Raw genomic sequence first — 16,899 nt, 5'->3', positions numbered from 1 at the left:
GGCAAGAGGACATCTGTGTCTTGATCATCTTGCTGTTTTTTCTTAAAAAGTCATGAGTTTATAATTGTACTTTTACACTGCCAGTTTGGGACCGACATATCTGGACATTCTCAACTGATATAAAGATTTTGTTTGCAAAAGTATCCAAATTCACACTTCCCAACATCAAGACAATGGAATTCAGACCACATGTTTGGCACTGCTGACATTTCCCAGAGCTTTAGGATTCATGCTTATACCAGCAAATTGAATCCAACATGATCAAATGTTGGAATACTGGCAACCTTAGCGTTGGACTACGGTCATGTATGAGGAGGGCCATTGCAGTGGACTACAGTGGCCTAGGGTGGGAGGGTCAGTGCAGTGGATTACGGTCATGTATGAGGAGGGCCAGTGCAATGGACTGCGGTCATGTATGAGGAGGGTCAGTGCAGTGTACTATGGTGGCCTAGGAGGGCCAGTGCAGTGGATTATGGTCATGTATGAGGAGGGCCAGTGCAGTGGACTACGGTGACCTAAGAGGGTAAGTGCCGTGGACCTACCTGGAACTGAGCGCTAATGCTGGGTGGCTTCTTCTTCTTGTGCAGGTGCAGCAGAGACTTGGTGGTTCGATCGTGCAGTGTGAGTCTCACAATGTATTTAAGGGAACGTGAGTCAAGGAGTACCTACAAGAGCAGGGATGTCATGGCTAAGTCAAAATCCACAAACACTGACTGAACTTAAAGACCTATACAGTTTAAAATCTTTGCCAATTTTACCTTAGGAATGAGCTGCTTCTGCTTGGCGTTCTTATTTTTCCTGTAGAGAAGGAGTGTAAGAGGGTTTGTTTGTGTGTAGAGGTGGGGGGTTGTTTATGTGCGGGTGAGTTAGTACAGTAAGTCATGCTCAGTCGGTGAGGGAGGCGGGGAGCACCTGCAGGAGAGGGGTGGGGTGGAATGGGGTTGGGGCAAAGGACAATGGGAGGGTGACGCATTTCAGCCCACCCATCTGATATTACCATACCCTGACACTAACAAACATCTACCTGTCTATTCATCACAAGGTTTAACAGCTTGAGGTGGAAATCTATAGCAGACTGCGGGATTCCTACATGCCATACATTACATTTAGCACAGTTGCTTGTCGAAATGTTACAATCAGCCTACTTCTTGTGATTCACGACCAGAGAAGCTCAAGAGCATCTGCCTCAAATCATCATCGCCAGCATCCAGGATAGAAGGCCCTGCAGAGGCCTGTAGACCTGCCAGGAAAAGGCGGACTTCACAGCACAGCGGCTCTCTTCTTGAGAATATACGTGTCAGTAATGCTTGGTCATGCAGCAACAGCAGCAGCAGCAGCTACACAGAAGCAGTATCATCCAGTTAGCAATGCCAAAGCCTGGTCAACAGAGAACTTGGACCCCACAGATATATAAGACCAAGACATCTTAGCCTATCTGTGCTAACAAGGATCACGCTGGCAAAAGACACATGAGGGCACTCCTCGATGGGCAGCCATGTGCTGTTCTATAAAAAGCAGAAATGGGTTGAGGCGTCTACTCATTACACCATTAGCCTTTAGGAGTTTCCATGAAGGAAATGTGAGGTGAGGAGAGGCGTAAGGTGGCCTCTGACTAAAGAGGAAGGTTACTTTGTTTTTTCTGAGACCAAAATAATACCTCAAGTGATTGCGAGGACTAAAACGTGCTTCAAACTGAGGTAAACATCAGATGCTTGAAAGACGCCAACAGAACACTGCTCTACTTGATAAACACTACATGCACTACATGGATCTGTGTAAAGGACCAACACTTTGTTTAAGCTATCCTTCACATGGTTGGTACTAGGGTGGGCTGATCCAGGCATCGGGGAGGGAGGGGGCATCACACTCACTGAAGGACGTGGCGTGGGAACCGCAGACGCCCCCAGGACTGCAGTAGCTTGCGAGGGTCCTCACCGTCCAACTGCAAATCTTTAATGGAGCTGATGATTTGGGCATGCATGTCCCTGATATAGCCCAGGAGGAGGCGCAGTGGAGCAGGGAGGGGCAGGGAGGGTATGGGAGGGTGATGGGGAAGGGGTTGGGGAGGAGGTAGAGTGGGGTAGGGTGGCACATAGGTATGAGGTAAAGACACAAACCCCAATACTGAGCAGAACAGAAAAACACACACGCACCCGCCACCACTAGAATCAAAGACACCAAAATACTGGCTGGCATTAAACACACACACACACCCGTGTCCCACAAAAACAGCATAATACAGAATAGCGAGGGCTTTGGACTAAGAGCTTATGGCAGGAGGGAGCAATCAATTCCCTTCTCAGGGATGCATAGAAACAATCGATCCAAATGATGGGAAATCCTGCTGCCTTTGCTCAGTAGTACAGGAAGACCACCAGCTTTTACTGTGAGCAAGGCAGAACCAGGTTCAGAGAGTGAAAAACCTGCCGCATTCCTACTGAACCTATGCACGGAGATACTGCTTTTACTTTCACGGTTCTACCTCAAAGCTCAAGAATGGTTCTATTAAATAAATTAATGAATACAGACAATTCACTATGACTTTCTGAGCCTGGATTGCCCTTCTCCGCTCATAGTTCCATTCAGCCCTCACCATTCTGCCAGCATTAGAAGTGAATTTGCGCCTGGTGTTTGTGACCTCACAAAGCAGATCGAGAGGCCTGTGAGCATGCACGCTTCAGAACATCATCCCTGGGTTTATTTGTGCTGCCTTCCATGCGAGGGGAGGTGAGGGGGTTACTCTGGTGTGACCTTGAACCGGTGTTAACTAAGAGAGTGGACTTTCACCTCCACTCTCGGCTGAATCCATGCAGGCAGTACTTACCAATTCTCTAAAAACACTAGCAGGAGGTCAAACAAGAGAGACTAATGTGGGGCGCCCTCCAAAAAGGAAGGACTAAAAAAACAAGTTTGCACAAGAAAACTCTCTGGGCTATTTTGGGATCTACAAAGCATCAGCTCTTGGAGACAATGTTGAATAAATGTGTATCATGTGGTCATTTAGCAGACATATTTCCCTACGAGACCAACGGTGGACAGAAGCACAGAACTGAAAGGTACCTTTGCTGCCCTGTACATGATTTCTTCTCTACTGGACTCTACAGGAATGGCCCTTTCCCCCTAACAAACCACAAGGGCTTTTCTACTTTATTTCTTTGTGTGCAGAGCTTTCTTGGCTTCCCGTTCTATAAATGGCCATATCACTGCCTAAGCAGAGCAAACAGTCCCATGCTCTGTACTGCAAGATTAATAAACGTGGCTGAGGATTGAGAGCACAGGCTGAGCTCGGGAGAATTGAGTCCCAGCGAAAGAAACTCTGTGAAAAAGAAGAAAATAGACAGCAAAGGGAGAGGGATCATATTTCCCTGTGGCTACAAATGGAGGACTGAGAAGAAAAACACAGGGACTGCTCTGAGAGCTCTGACTAATATTTCTGGGCAAGGTCTTTCTGGTTCCAGTGCGTTTGAAGGCTCTGGCCAACACAAACAACTGCCAAACCGAGACTGCTTCTCTCCTCTTTAACTCAGGATGAACAACTTAAGATGGTGACCTAAAGAAAATCCATTACCTTCTCAAAATTGAGTAAAATCAAACCCAAACCCTTGGAGTGACTAAATACTCTTGAAACCTCCCCAACAGCTGCTTGTTGGTAGATGCTAATAAGACCCAGAGAGTTTGTGAGTATACGGAGGGTTACCCCCCACCCATCTGTGCAAAATTTCCTTTTTGACCTCCCAGTGTTTTCTTTAGTTCAGTACACTTACTTTTTACTCTCAAAGCTAGCAAAGATGTCCTCAAAGGCCTCTAGGGGGCGCTCCTCTGAATGATCAAAGGAGAAATCGAGCATAGAGGTACGGCTGTGGAGGGGAACAAACGGCACACAGGGGGTCACTAGGGAAGACTGGAGAGGAGACGCTGCCGGAGACCACTTTGGTCCAGGGAGAGGCGCTTGGACCTGCTTACTGATCATTTTAGGATCAGTACAGGTGGATTTACAGATAATAGACGGAGTTGATGGCCCGAATGAACAGATATAACACCAAATAAGATCATGACGATTGACACCAAAGCCTTTAAAAGGATAAGGCTTTTAGGCAAGTACAACCGACAATAATCTGGTAAATGTTAGGGGAGCACTCAAGGGAAAGCCATCTCCACAGGATCATTGTGAAAATCTTGCCAGCAGTGTGTCTTAGGGGATGAAAGAAGGGTCACATGACATCCCAAAACACAAAAGCTGAAGACAGGAAGAGATCAAATTCCCCAACTGAAGTTTCCTTCTTTCTGTATCAGCCTGTTCCTTTCTGCCCTGTCTACAGTGAGCGCTGCTGTACTCCTTACCGGTACATCCTTTCAATAGGTGTGTTGGACCGCTGTAATTCTCCAAGGGGTGTCCTAGAAGTGGGTCTGGCCACACCTACACACAAAACACACACACACACACACACACACACACACACACACACACACACACACACACACACACACACACACACACACACACACACACACACACACACACACACACACACACACACACACACACACACACACACACACACACACACACACACACACACACACACACACACACGGAAAATCTATTCTTGAGACTCGAACTTACAGCATTAACAGCTATTTACAAACACAATGGTCCTGTTGTTCCAGTGTAATTTCTTGTTTTGTTCTCTCTACCATAATTTAATTTAATCCCAGATGGAAACTGGCCTCCCTCCAATGTCAGTTGATCACTATTTTCACATAGGTGAGATTATAATGTGATAAAAACAGAAACAGGCAATAAAGAGTCAGAATTGGCACCAAGCATTTGCTACTGGCAAAAAGAGCCGTACCTGCTGTTTTAGCTGCCCAGCGTCTGCCTGCCTCGTTGAAGGCAGCTATGCCACGGACGGTGGCACGGAGGATGCCCCAGCGGAACATGGCAATGGGATCATTCCCGATTAGCTGACGCACGTACGCCCGGTCACTGCTGCGCAGCAAAGCCACAATATCAGGCCGCATGTGGTCGGTGTTCTTCTCCCTAAAGTCCTGCCAGCCGGGGGAAAAACAAGCAGTCAAGTCAAAGTAGCAGGGCTTGACACTAACTTTTTGGCTTAGGAGCACTGTGCTCCTAACCCAGAAAAATTGGGAGCACCAGCAAATATCTAGGCGCACCACTATAAAAAGTTGGCCAAACCAAGTAATACTACTATTGATCAATGTTAAAAACCTGGAATAACATGTTTGAACAGATTATAAAAGGAAAGGCATGACCTTGCTTAGGCCTAAATTGATAGGTGGAAAAAAATTGCATGGTATTTTAGGTGATTTAGATCAGGGATTCCCAACCTTTTCGACTTTTCGTATTTGTAACAGGTCAGGGCCCAACAGACACTCCGCTTATTTTAGTTTATCTATATTCCATTAGGCTAATTTAATCTATAATCCATTAATTCTTATTAATAAGCGAACATCCGCACCTGCTACAGGTGAAAGCCTAGAAATTAATAAAAGAAAATCTAACTCTAGATATTGCATCAAAATTGTGCACCAAAAAACAACATAAAATCAAATACAGAACTTAGTTGCAGTAGGCCTAGGCCTATTTGTGCACAGCAAACAAGCAAGGAAATAACACCAGAATATACCCAAAAGATAGCATGCACTCAAATCAAGTGATAAAACATGCAAACAAGACCACTCAGCTAGGCCTAATTAAAATAGGTGATGCTTCAGACATGCAAACAAATAGGTTCAAATAATGTTCAATACAATGATTCAAATAATTGGAAAAATGTATTTAAATCTGTGGCTGCAATCTATTATCAACATAAATAGCACTTCCTGGGCAGTAGTTCGAATTGGTAGCTCTCCACAGAAAGGCATGTCCTCTTGGAGAATAACACTCCAATAATAACGCACAAAAAACAGCACAAATGCAGCTTTACTGACGTCCGTCGACTCGTCTAACATGTTTTAAAAGGAGCGGGCTGCCTTTCATCTGTACGTGATTGCTGGATGTCGCGTTGAATCAGGGTTGTATTTACGCTGAATATTAATAGGGAAGTCGTGGAGTGTGGGTTGGCGACCATCTAACCTGGGACTGCTTTATGTCGGGTGCTTTGCATTAAGGTGATCACTTAAAGACGAGCTGCTTCTGTGCTAGCTAAATTTAGCTTTCAAATGCTCCATACAACTTTAGTTTGGTCGATTGTTCCGTCATTTTGCCTCTTAAGTAGAAACTTTCCGCTCAGCTCTCCCCATCTTCCACTACCGCTTCGTTATCTCCTGCTAAATGACTGCAGGCAACGTTTCGTGTCGTGGAAACGCAAACCGAAAGTAAACAAAGTTGCGTTACCTGCGTTAAAATATTGTATCGCATTAAGCCCGTCTACAATAATATAATAGATTAACGCATTAACGTTGATAGTCCAAATGAATAATGTGGTCAAGTAAAAATCAGTTCTTCTTGGAAAATTAGTGGGGGGGAAAAACACCCTGAAACACGCAATTTTTGCCTATTTCTATAGGCGCACGCGTGCGACTGATTTCAAATCAAGTCGCACGGCCAAAATTCCAGTCGCATGTACGACCAGATCAGTCGCACTGGCAAGCCCTGAAGTAGCTTTATTGTCAGTTACTTCACATGTCAAGACATACAAAGTTATCGAAAGAACGTTTCCCACTCTCCCACAGTGAAACATATAAAGTGCACAGGAACAAGAGATAAGACAGGACATTTCCTAATACTAAGTGGAACATACAGCAATGTGACGCCAGTCAAATAAGGAGCACTGTACAGCTAAGCCCAATACCAAGAGATAAAATTCAAAATGCCAAACAAGACTAGCTGATAAAGACGGACAAAACACACTGCATTTCTGGTCTATGGATTAAACTGGTTACCTTGATCTGGTACTTGACGTTCCCAGCAAAATGCCAGATGACGAATGCCGGCTCCATCACCGGCGTGGCAACAAAGTACTTGTTGCTGTGGTGCTGCTGCTTGAACTTAGCCAACAGTGTTTTATCAGTGGCATGAGGAAAGCTGCGAGGGACATACAGCATTATAAGCAAACACATCAAAAATCATCAATATCTTCATGTTATTGCCAATGTGTTCCATTTCATAACAAAAGCCACCCGTCCCTTCAGCTGAGAAGCTTAGAGTTTGACTGAGACCCAAAGAGGTAGAGCTGCCTGCATGATTCCACATACACCAATACTCTCACATGTGTGTTGCCTTACTTGCTCTCCTCATCCAATAACTGGAGGAGTCCAGTTGGCTTCCTGCTGATCAGGTGAATGCATCCCACATTGTCCGTGTAGTCGATGTTGTGCCAGGTGATGCCCTCTGCTTGGTACTCCTCCTGTGGGCGAGAGGGCAGATTATCAGTCTCCATGGCATTACTAAATCAGAGGACCATCAGAGACGCTTTTGTTCAAAGCGACGTACAAGGGAGAGAACAGTCACGCTACGAGCAATAGAACCTGGTGTAACAATAAATACTACTTTACATTAGAAATATAAAAAACGAAATAGAAAAGAAAAAGAAGTGCAGGAATGTAACTGCTGTAAATGCAGGTTAAGCACTAGTCGAAGTGCCAGTTAGGAAGGGCGGTGCTCTCTGAAGAGTTGGGTCTTCAAAAGCTTCCTAAAGGTAGAGAGGGACACCCCTGCAGAGTCCAGAAGCTCACTCACCTGCTCAAGTTTAAAGATGTGCTGGTTGAAGTAATACTGAAGCTGCTCGTTGGCATAGTTGATGCAAAACTGCTCAAAGCTATTGTTCGGGAAGTCCTCGAAACCAAAAATATCCAGCACACCAATAGACAAGCACTTGAGGAAGAATAAAGAAAAAAGAAGAGGGTCAGTAAACACTGAGAGCTCTAAATACATGGAAAATGGGAAAACCTTCATTCAAACATCTGTTTGGTTACTGAACACTAATGACGTTTTGATCAATGAAGTATAACCACAGAAGGCTTTCAGTGACAGTTGCAGCTCCAGCACATATCTGAGCTGTCCACTTTGACACACACTCACCGGCACAGATTCCTCCATGTCTTTCTTGTTAAGCAGCGCATGATTAATGCGCAGAACGATCCAGTCGAACAAGGCACTGTACAGAGATTTTGCCATGGAGTCCCGTGCTGTGATGGCCTGGGGGAGACATTGGTGTAAGGGGACACTTTGAAACACTTCTGACAGTGCCCAGCAGAGGAGGAGGAAAAAATAGCTACCTTTCTTGACAGGCAATTAACTTTAAGGGTAAATAATGCATGATAATGGCAGGCTTTCAGGCACGGGAGCTCACCTCGCTTTGGCTGTAAGGTAGGATTAGCTTGTCATTGACTGTCACTGTTTTCCTTTTCGTGAGTGCCTCTACAAGAAGCTCTTCTTTAACCTGCGAGGACACACACACACACACACACACACACTTTACAGCGGCTGCAAGCTTCTGCTGACCTTATTTCGGCTTTTTAAGGTCACACGGATATTGCATGGCACAAAAATGTCAAGCATGGGATTTTGTCTGGCTTAGGGTCAAACAGCACAGAACTTAAAATGCTTGAGAGAATGAGTATATTAGTTGATACATGCACAGTGTTGTGCAAAAACTAAGAACGCTACAGAGACGACACTCTTTGTCTCTCATATCGGGACTTAAAGGCAGCACTTCACCTTTAGCAGGTCGGACAGGGTGCTGAGGACCTCGGGAGGACCCACGTCCAGCCCCTCATCTCGGCCGGTTGACTTGCGCCGGTACGTCACATTGCCCAGATACAAAATGGCCGACAGTACTGAGAATATTCTACAATGATCAACAAAAGACAAAAAGAACTTAGGACACCATTGTATGCCTAACTGAGTGCTCGCATTCTGGCTATTTTACGATCAAGGAGAAATTAAATCACCAGCACACACAGGCATTTCCATCATTTTCCTGAAAATGAACCATCTTGCAAGCAGAGAGTTGCAGCAGGTCAGTCCTGGATGTTTTGCTATGTGCTTTCAGGAGGAGCAGCACACGATAACATCAACAGGAAATGTTGTAGTCACTCAAGTTGGCCTAATACTCTGAGCGATCACTACTTTCAGAGGCGCAGAGAAAAAAAAAAAACTAACAGGACACTATTGTACATAAAGTGAGTCCTATTTTATTAACCAGATATAACCATGTTAAGTTCCTTAGTCTCAAATGTGTCAACAGGACAGGTTATCTGGGAGGCTGCGTTATGAGTATGTGACTTGTCTACTCACTGTTTTTTGGTGGCAGGCAGGAAGCCCACCATCTCCATAGCCTGCTGCAACCGCTCAAAGTCATGCCGAAGGTCTTCTTCATCTTCGATCATAGAGTTTTGCTGCAGAGACGAGAGTTCAAGAGAAAGACAGAAAGAAAGAGCAGTTAAGCACCTCTTCAACTATGCTGCCATTAGCTTTCAAAAGAGGAAGTGAACTTGGTGAAAATAAGGAGAAAATAATGGACATGCGTATGAATGGGAGACAGAGGTGAGCTCATATACAGCGGTTTCTCCAAGGGCCTATATTGGTCTGGTGATTGACAGGTTATGGGTAGTGGGATGTTGAGAAGGGAGTAGTGTAAAGAACTTGCCTGCTTGAGGTAGAGGTAGTCTTCAGGCTGTAGCAGCTTGAACTCCTTGCGTTCCTCTTCGGAGGCTCCCACCAGCAGGTAGTAAAATACGTGGTAGTTCCTGTCCAGGGATAGAGCTTTTACTGACCACTGCTGAAGAACGTTAACAGCCCCTCCCACCACTAACACACGCCAGCCATGACTATGTCAACTTTAGTTAACCATACAGGCATGCCATCAAAATAATGTGATTGGGTAGAAGAACACAGGATTGATATTTCTGCTAATGAAAATGTGAAATTGTGTGTAAACAACACAATGGAAGATAAGTGTTTCAGACAGGGGTCTGAAATCAGCAGAATATTGAATGTGATGAATGGCCCTGATATTTAGACAAAGAGCTTCTGGAGGTCAAGAAGAAGCAAAGGTCATGCATGACCTTTCCGGGTTGCTTTACCTCTCATTTTTCTCCCTGGAGACCAGGCGGGATTTCTCCAGCAGATACTTCTCCACCACAGCCCTGCAAATGAGGAGAGGGCGGGGGGGAGGGGGGGGAGCAAAAGAAAACACGAGTGAAAAAAAAAATCAATAAAGTGACACCAAGGCCAGTCTGGTCTCTCACTCGGTCTCTCCATGGACGCGTTTTAAATGGGCTCCTAACATGCTTTGAGATAGTCAGACTGCTAGAGCAGATGGTCGTCACAACCCATTGAATAGAGACAAAGTTGTCAGAAGGGCTGCAGTCCTGTCGCACCAGCCAGTGTGTCTGCAAGTTAGGCTAAAAAAAGACCTAATTCAATTTACTATTAGGTACTTAAGGTGGGACAGGAGAAAAACAAAAACATGCTAGCCACTCTATAATGCCCTCATAATAATACCCTGCAGGTATGCTGGCTTGTATTTCCCCACGAGTTCAGGTAAACACACGTGCACACACAAACAATTACACCCACAGAGCTGGAGAAAAGATAAAAGCTGTTTTTTAGACTCCCTTTTCTGGGACTGATTTAATAAAGCCCTTGCTAATGAACTCCACAGGAAAGAATGTTCTGGTCTTATTTATCTCAAACCACTCTTATTGGCCACTTACTGCCTGCTCTTGTGAAGTGGTGTGAGCTACAATGGGTCCGTAAAAAAATCAGGCAAAGACAACGCACTGAATGAAAACATCCTCTGACCGGCCGAAGTGCCAGGGTTCCCTATTGTGATAGGCTCTATAGAGTGTGGCCTGAACGGGCCCACTCTTGCACAGCAAAGGTCTATTCTGATGCGTTCTAGACGGTCACAATGGCCACAGTGTCAGCCGGAGTCACGCTGAGTGAGAGCCACTCCAGGGGAGCCATAAAATTAGAAAACAATCAAGTCACGCCGTAGAAGTCTCAGTCTCACAAAAGGTTTGATTACTATTTAAAACTAGCCGTTTTTCAGCAGAGCATACTTCCGTAAAACATGGTGAAGTTTAAAAGTAAAATCATTAGGACACTGACTTGTTGGTTAGCCAGATCATACAATTGTTTTATAGTCCACACTCAAAATCACCATTGAATAGAAGATAAGTATTATTTTGCATTAAAACCCTGCAGGTGGTCTGACTAGTGCCCAGTGAGGTAGCTAGTTATCATGCAAGTGGCTTATTTGTAGAGACATCGTCTTTGTTTACTGCTACCCAAAAAAACCTCCTCTGCAGTAAAGAGGAAATGACGAGCTTCACCAAACTCTCATTCGGGTCATAACCTGAGAGTGCAGGGGGAGGGTGCATGCTTTGCAGAAGCCTAAAAAAGGAATTAAAACCTGGGGCCGTATTCACAAAGCCTTTTATCTTACCACTAGGAGTGCTCCTAACTCGCGCTAAAACCTTTTACGTAGGAGTAATTTCTTAAAAGTGATTCACAACGGCTCTGAGACCTACTCATACTAAGGATAATACCAACTCCTAAGCTTAAGATAAAAACTCCGTTGCTATGGATGACGTCGCTTCTCATGCACGAGTTTAGATGGGGTGAGGACGGTGATTGGTTGTTGACAGGCTCTCTCATTAAAAACTCAGTCCTAACATCCCCCTAACGATCCCACTAAATAAACAGAAAATAAGAGAATAACCTAGGCTTCAAATGAAGTCATATTAAATAGTTATGGACAGTGCACTTAGCAGAATGCACACGCATGATGACAAGTTTGTGCATCCAACGAGAATGACGCTTTGCACGTTAAGAGAAAGAGAAATTGCCGAAAAAAACACAGAAATTGCATGAAATCAAAGAAGTAATAATTAAAGCACCCTGCAAACTATGCGTGAGGCATGGGAGGACATATGTGTTAACATAAATGCTTCATTCCCTGCCGTGTGTCGCTCTGTCGATGACTGCGAGAAGCGGTGGTATGCGCTCCAGTCACAATGTAGGATGGAGATTGCGGAGTGGACTTTAAAAGAGCCGTCGCGGCTACAGGTATTGTGTCCCCAAAATAGGCCTCATGCGTATACTTGCATGTTGTAGTTCAACTGTGCTCCCGGTTGTGGATTGAGGAAGGGTGTCAAAAGCCATGTCTTGCATGGATGGTCACTGTCACCCAACAAGTGGCATCCAGCAGGTACATGGTGCCGCTCAAAAAGCTGGCGCAGACCGCGCTCTCCATTAAAATGCGCGAATCGTGAGTAGATCCAGGCCACTTCGCAACAATATCCATGATTGTGAAATTTGGATCAAACACTATCTGTGTATTAATTGAATGTACCTTTTTGCGGTTTACAAAGACGTCCTCATCTCTGGATGGAGCAATTATTTTAATGTGTGTTCCATCGATGGCACCCACGACACCGGGCATTCCTGCAAACGCCATGAAATTAACCTTGATCCTTTGAAGTAGGCGATTGTCCAAAGGGAACCGGATAAACTGTTGTACAATGTGTGGTCTACAGAGTGCGGTGATTGTTTGATGAATGAATCGGCTTACTGATGATTGCGATATTCTGAAGTCGTCTGCGTTGCAAAGTTGCATTTTCCCCGTAGCCAAAAATCTTAATGTTATCAAACATTTAACTTCCGGACTGATTGGGTTGTTTCGGATAGTTGGAGACGTGATTGCATCCCGCACTAATTCTAGTAAAATGTTGATGCCTTCACGGTTTAAACGATATCTTCTCAACAATTCAGAGTCGTTCATTGTCTCCAACACGTTACGTCTGGCTTCAGCCATTTTAAGACTTTTTGTGAATAGGTCTTAGTGACTTAGGAGTCCTCATGAGGAGTTTTAAGCTGTCCTAGACTTAGGTGCTACTTTTAGGGATAAAATATTTTGTGAATTGCTCTTAGTAAAAAAAAATAGGAGTCCTAAATTTAAGACTGACACGCCCATTATTTTTAGGAGTTTCTCCTAAATTCGCCACTTATGAGCTACTTTTAGCCCTAAAATTCTTTGTGAATATGGCCCCTGATGTCTCTACATCTTATGAAGGTGATCTGCGCCATGCCAGGTCAACCGAGTTTGCCTTGGCTGCTTCTCCGTTAACTGGCAGCATCAACACGTACAGTACAAAAACTATTACAGCTGACACTTACCCACGGACCACGCCATTCTCCAGATAGTTGACTTGGATGAACTTCCCAAAGCGACTTGAGTTGTTGTTGTGGGCCGTCTTTGCATTGCCAAATGCCTGTTGGGGGATGCAGGGAGAATGACATCAGCAACTTTTACAAGACTGCAAGTTTAGATAGTGCTTGTCCCCAAAAAATAACCCAATTACATTAACAAAACAAAATGTAAAATGAAGTGGAAACCTCATGCGTACTGATTAATCAAGCACTTTCACAAAAAAATAAAACATAGCTATGTGCCATGTTCATTGTTGCCAAGCATTCTCAGTCAATGGCCTTTTGGAAAACAGATGAATACTGTCCATTCTCAATGACGGTATGCTTATTGACGTAACATGTTTTGCCTGTGTACCCATCCACACATTATACAGTCGTACGTCACACACAGCACACAGATATCACACTGAGGGAGCCATGGGGGGGTACGGCATTGTGGGTGCACAGCTGAGGAGGGAGGAGCTGGGTTGTTTTTCAGCTGACAGTCACACTGGTCCCCTGTGTGATAAATGGGCATCAGGGGTGGCAGTGCCCCCATCTTACTCCCTGCTGCGGGGCGAATGCCACCCCCCTCTCTGCCAGGAGGGCACCGGCTCTGCCTGCAGGTCTGAATGGAGATCAGTGTTTCACTCGCACACAGGCCCAACAAAAGGCCCTGAGCGAGGGGAAGTCCACCCGGTGCATCTCAAATAGGGCCCTGCATTGTCCCCTCACACACACATACACACGCACACACTCACAACAGCAGAGCAGCAGGGAGGGCAAGGGCCTGGGGGCTGTGTTTGGGGCCGATAGTGAGAGAGAGAGAGGAGAGGACAGGCTTTTTTGATTATGATTACCGGCACTGAACCCCTGACCTATTTAATTTTTTTATATATATACCAACATTATCACTGAAGAGACATGTGCGCAACCATTCCACTTGCTTTCGTATCACACCTGTGAAGGGGAAAAAAATGAAAAATAATCCAAATACCAAAGTCTAATTCCAGAGGGGAGTGCAGGCCATGTGAGCGACACATCGGAGGGGGGACCTGACACAGGAGCTGGCAGACTTGAATTTAATTCTGCTAAAGCCTCTTGGCCCTTGGTGAACGGTGTTTGGGAGAGGGCATTGTGCGCTCAAAGCTCCCAGTGCCCCCAAGGAAGCGGCTCCGTTTCGGGGGACCATGGTGCTGAGGCTATGTGACTGTGACTGAGGTTTCTGACACATTGCCCTGGTCCCGTCACTTTAAGCCGCAAGAGAATACACAGTACTGTAAAAGAGGTCTCAGTGTGGCCTTCACCACGCTGAGGCCAAACACAGAACTGAGACTCCTGGGAACGGCTTTCCCTTCCTTAACTTACAGCATCACAGTTGGAATTCTTGACGAATGTGCAAGTGCATTCAGCTTCCAACATGCCGCCGTTTCAGCTCCTCGATTGGTTGGGAGACTCAGCGAGTATGGGGGGGAAAAAAGGCTGAACTTCTGCCCAAACAGACACGCTATCAGTCCATCTGAGTTTCGCAAGAAAAGCAAACTGTTGGTGAGAGCAGAGTGAGAAGGGGAAACAGCAAAGGAGGGTAGAGAAGGGGGTGGGGGTGGGGAGAGAGAGCAGCAGTAGGTTTGTTTGTCATTATAGTGCCTGAGAAGGCAAAAATGAAAGGGGGGAGGAAAAACAAAAAGGTAGAAAAAAAAGACAGGAAGAAAGACTAAGTAAACAGACAGAAGACAGAAATGAAGAAACAAGGAAGCACAGAAAAGAAAATACAAAAAGAGAGAAACGTGTGGAGGGAGAAGGAATGTTGGTACTATTGGATTCAGTTGTAAGGGCACTGCGTGTTCATCCTGCTTGTCTTGACTGGTCTGTTTTCTGTGGTGTTCCCTTGCAGGCAACTGCCTGTAGATTTACACAATGAAACCTCAACAGGCGGTTCTTCATTTTTAAAGACAGCACAAAATAGAAAGCTAATATTTTGTGATGTGGCCCAACAGCCTCATGCCATTACATGTAGAACATAAAAAGAGACCAAAAAGTGTCTCTGGTCAACATCATGTTCATATCAGTGCAATCCTTAGATTTAACGCCTTTAAACTACTTAAAATTCCAGAGCAGCTTAAGCCCTTTGTGCTACTTCTGTTTTAAAAACAAGAGTTGGCCGTCAACTTCAACACTTAGTGTGCGCACCACGTTAGTTAGCAAGTCATAAACAGCCTAGTGTCTACAATGCCAACATTATCAATATGAGGGCTGACAATGGCCGTGCACTGTTCCTCTGGACAAAATAAGCCTGTGGGCTATTCATATGACTGGTAAATATAACCGCTCCTGTGGACAGCTTCTCCTTTATGAGTGGCCTGCCTTTGGTCCTCCAGAACAGGGCGGACTAGCCAGACATCTCCACTAGAACGACATTATTTCATAATGAGCTCATTCTTTTGGGGAGATAATGCCAGTGGCGGGACTGTAAGCTCCAGCAAATAACTTCACCCAGAACGCGGGGGTGACAGTCATGGAGGTCAGGCTGTGTCAGGTGACGACATTTTTAGCTCCGGGCTCGAAGTCTCCATCAAAGATGAGCGAGCGCACACACACACACACACACACACACACACACACACACACACACACACACACACACACACACACACACACACCCAACCCCCCCCCCCCCCCCCCCCCCCCGCTTGGTTTGACTACAAAACATGATTGCAACATTAAGAAGATGTAAATGTAATGATTCAATTGAAAATCGTTTGTGACGAGAAAATAAAGATAAAAAGAATGACAGAGAAATGCAGTTAAAGCCTTCAGAGAAGACAAAAGGTGGGGGACATGGAGATTAAAACAATCTTTAGACACATGTTGAAGTGATTGAAAGTACATTTTTTAAAGAGGAAAAAAAAGTGTGTCCCAATGACCATGTTTGGCACCGCATAAATGAATTCCTCATGCCACTCTTCTACAGGAAAGGCCCACTTTAGGAGAACTGGCTCTTTAAAGCCAATCTTCCAGACCTTTTTGTTCAAAATCATCTTTTACCAATTCAGCAAAATGAGCGTTCCTCATCATTTCCAGGATGTGATCTGACCATAACTAGCCTCACTAACACACACCACCTAAACCTTTCCAGCCAGCTCAGACACTAATGATGAATTCCCCCTGCCCTCATTAAAAGAACATTCTGCCTCTCTGCACAGAAGTGTGCAATTTGCCTACATAGACTTTGGGGAGGTAATAAAGACTACTTACAGACAAGTTCTTAAAATGAACCATACAGTGTGTTTAAGTACAGTACAACCAAGGATGCCAATACAGCCCTTGCACATTAAACACTGGTAGACAAAAGCTGGGGTCACATTAGGAGTAGGGGTGTGCCAAATAATCGTCATGACGATGCATCGCGATTCTAATTTTCACGATCTACTGCATCGATTGTTGACGCCAAGTATCGATTATTAATTAAAACATTTTTTTAATTGCATGAATGGTTGGCGAACATCAAGCATTTCCGGCCGCGCGATACTGCGACAAGTCATTCATAAACAAAACATGCAGTGTATCCAGTAAAAATACTATTTGTGTTAAGTAACCTCCAAAAGTCGTTTAAATAAATACAGCTATGTATGAACTGAGTTGCTTTGAGTTATCAATTGAACACACTATCCAGATCATACACAGCCAGTCAGCCACTGGTAATGGCTTCATTTTTTTCTAACAGTGTTCAGTGAAAA

General features: G+C 44.9%; 1 protein-coding gene across 1 annotated transcript in view; it reads right to left on the bottom strand.

Annotated features, from left to right (window-relative positions):
- LOC308382066 (myosin IXB) overlaps window positions 1–16,899 on the bottom strand; it is a 62,200-nt gene that overhangs the window by 20,743 nt on the left and 24,558 nt on the right. Inside the window, exons 3-18 of the mRNA XM_080859748.1 lie at window positions 13,151–13,245; window positions 10,051–10,113; window positions 9,615–9,714; window positions 9,263–9,363; window positions 8,684–8,813; window positions 8,316–8,405; window positions 8,045–8,161; window positions 7,703–7,837; window positions 7,249–7,370; window positions 6,907–7,048; window positions 4,854–5,049; window positions 4,342–4,417; window positions 3,765–3,857; window positions 1,872–1,985; window positions 759–798; window positions 543–665 (exon numbers count right to left, since the gene is read on the bottom strand). Of these exons, the coding sequence (XP_080715874.1) occupies window positions 543–665; window positions 759–798; window positions 1,872–1,985; window positions 3,765–3,857; window positions 4,342–4,417; window positions 4,854–5,049; window positions 6,907–7,048; window positions 7,249–7,370; window positions 7,703–7,837; window positions 8,045–8,161; window positions 8,316–8,405; window positions 8,684–8,813; window positions 9,263–9,363; window positions 9,615–9,714; window positions 10,051–10,113; window positions 13,151–13,245 (1,737 nt within the window). The remainder of the gene's footprint in view (window positions 1–542; window positions 666–758; window positions 799–1,871; window positions 1,986–3,764; window positions 3,858–4,341; window positions 4,418–4,853; window positions 5,050–6,906; window positions 7,049–7,248; window positions 7,371–7,702; window positions 7,838–8,044; window positions 8,162–8,315; window positions 8,406–8,683; window positions 8,814–9,262; window positions 9,364–9,614; window positions 9,715–10,050; window positions 10,114–13,150; window positions 13,246–16,899) is intronic.

This window comes from Sprattus sprattus (assembly GCF_963457725.1).
Source record: "Sprattus sprattus genome assembly, chromosome: 2".
Taxonomy (NCBI): domain Eukaryota; kingdom Metazoa; phylum Chordata; class Actinopteri; order Clupeiformes; family Clupeidae; genus Sprattus; species Sprattus sprattus.
This window is presented reverse-complemented; position numbering and strand designations above follow the sequence as displayed.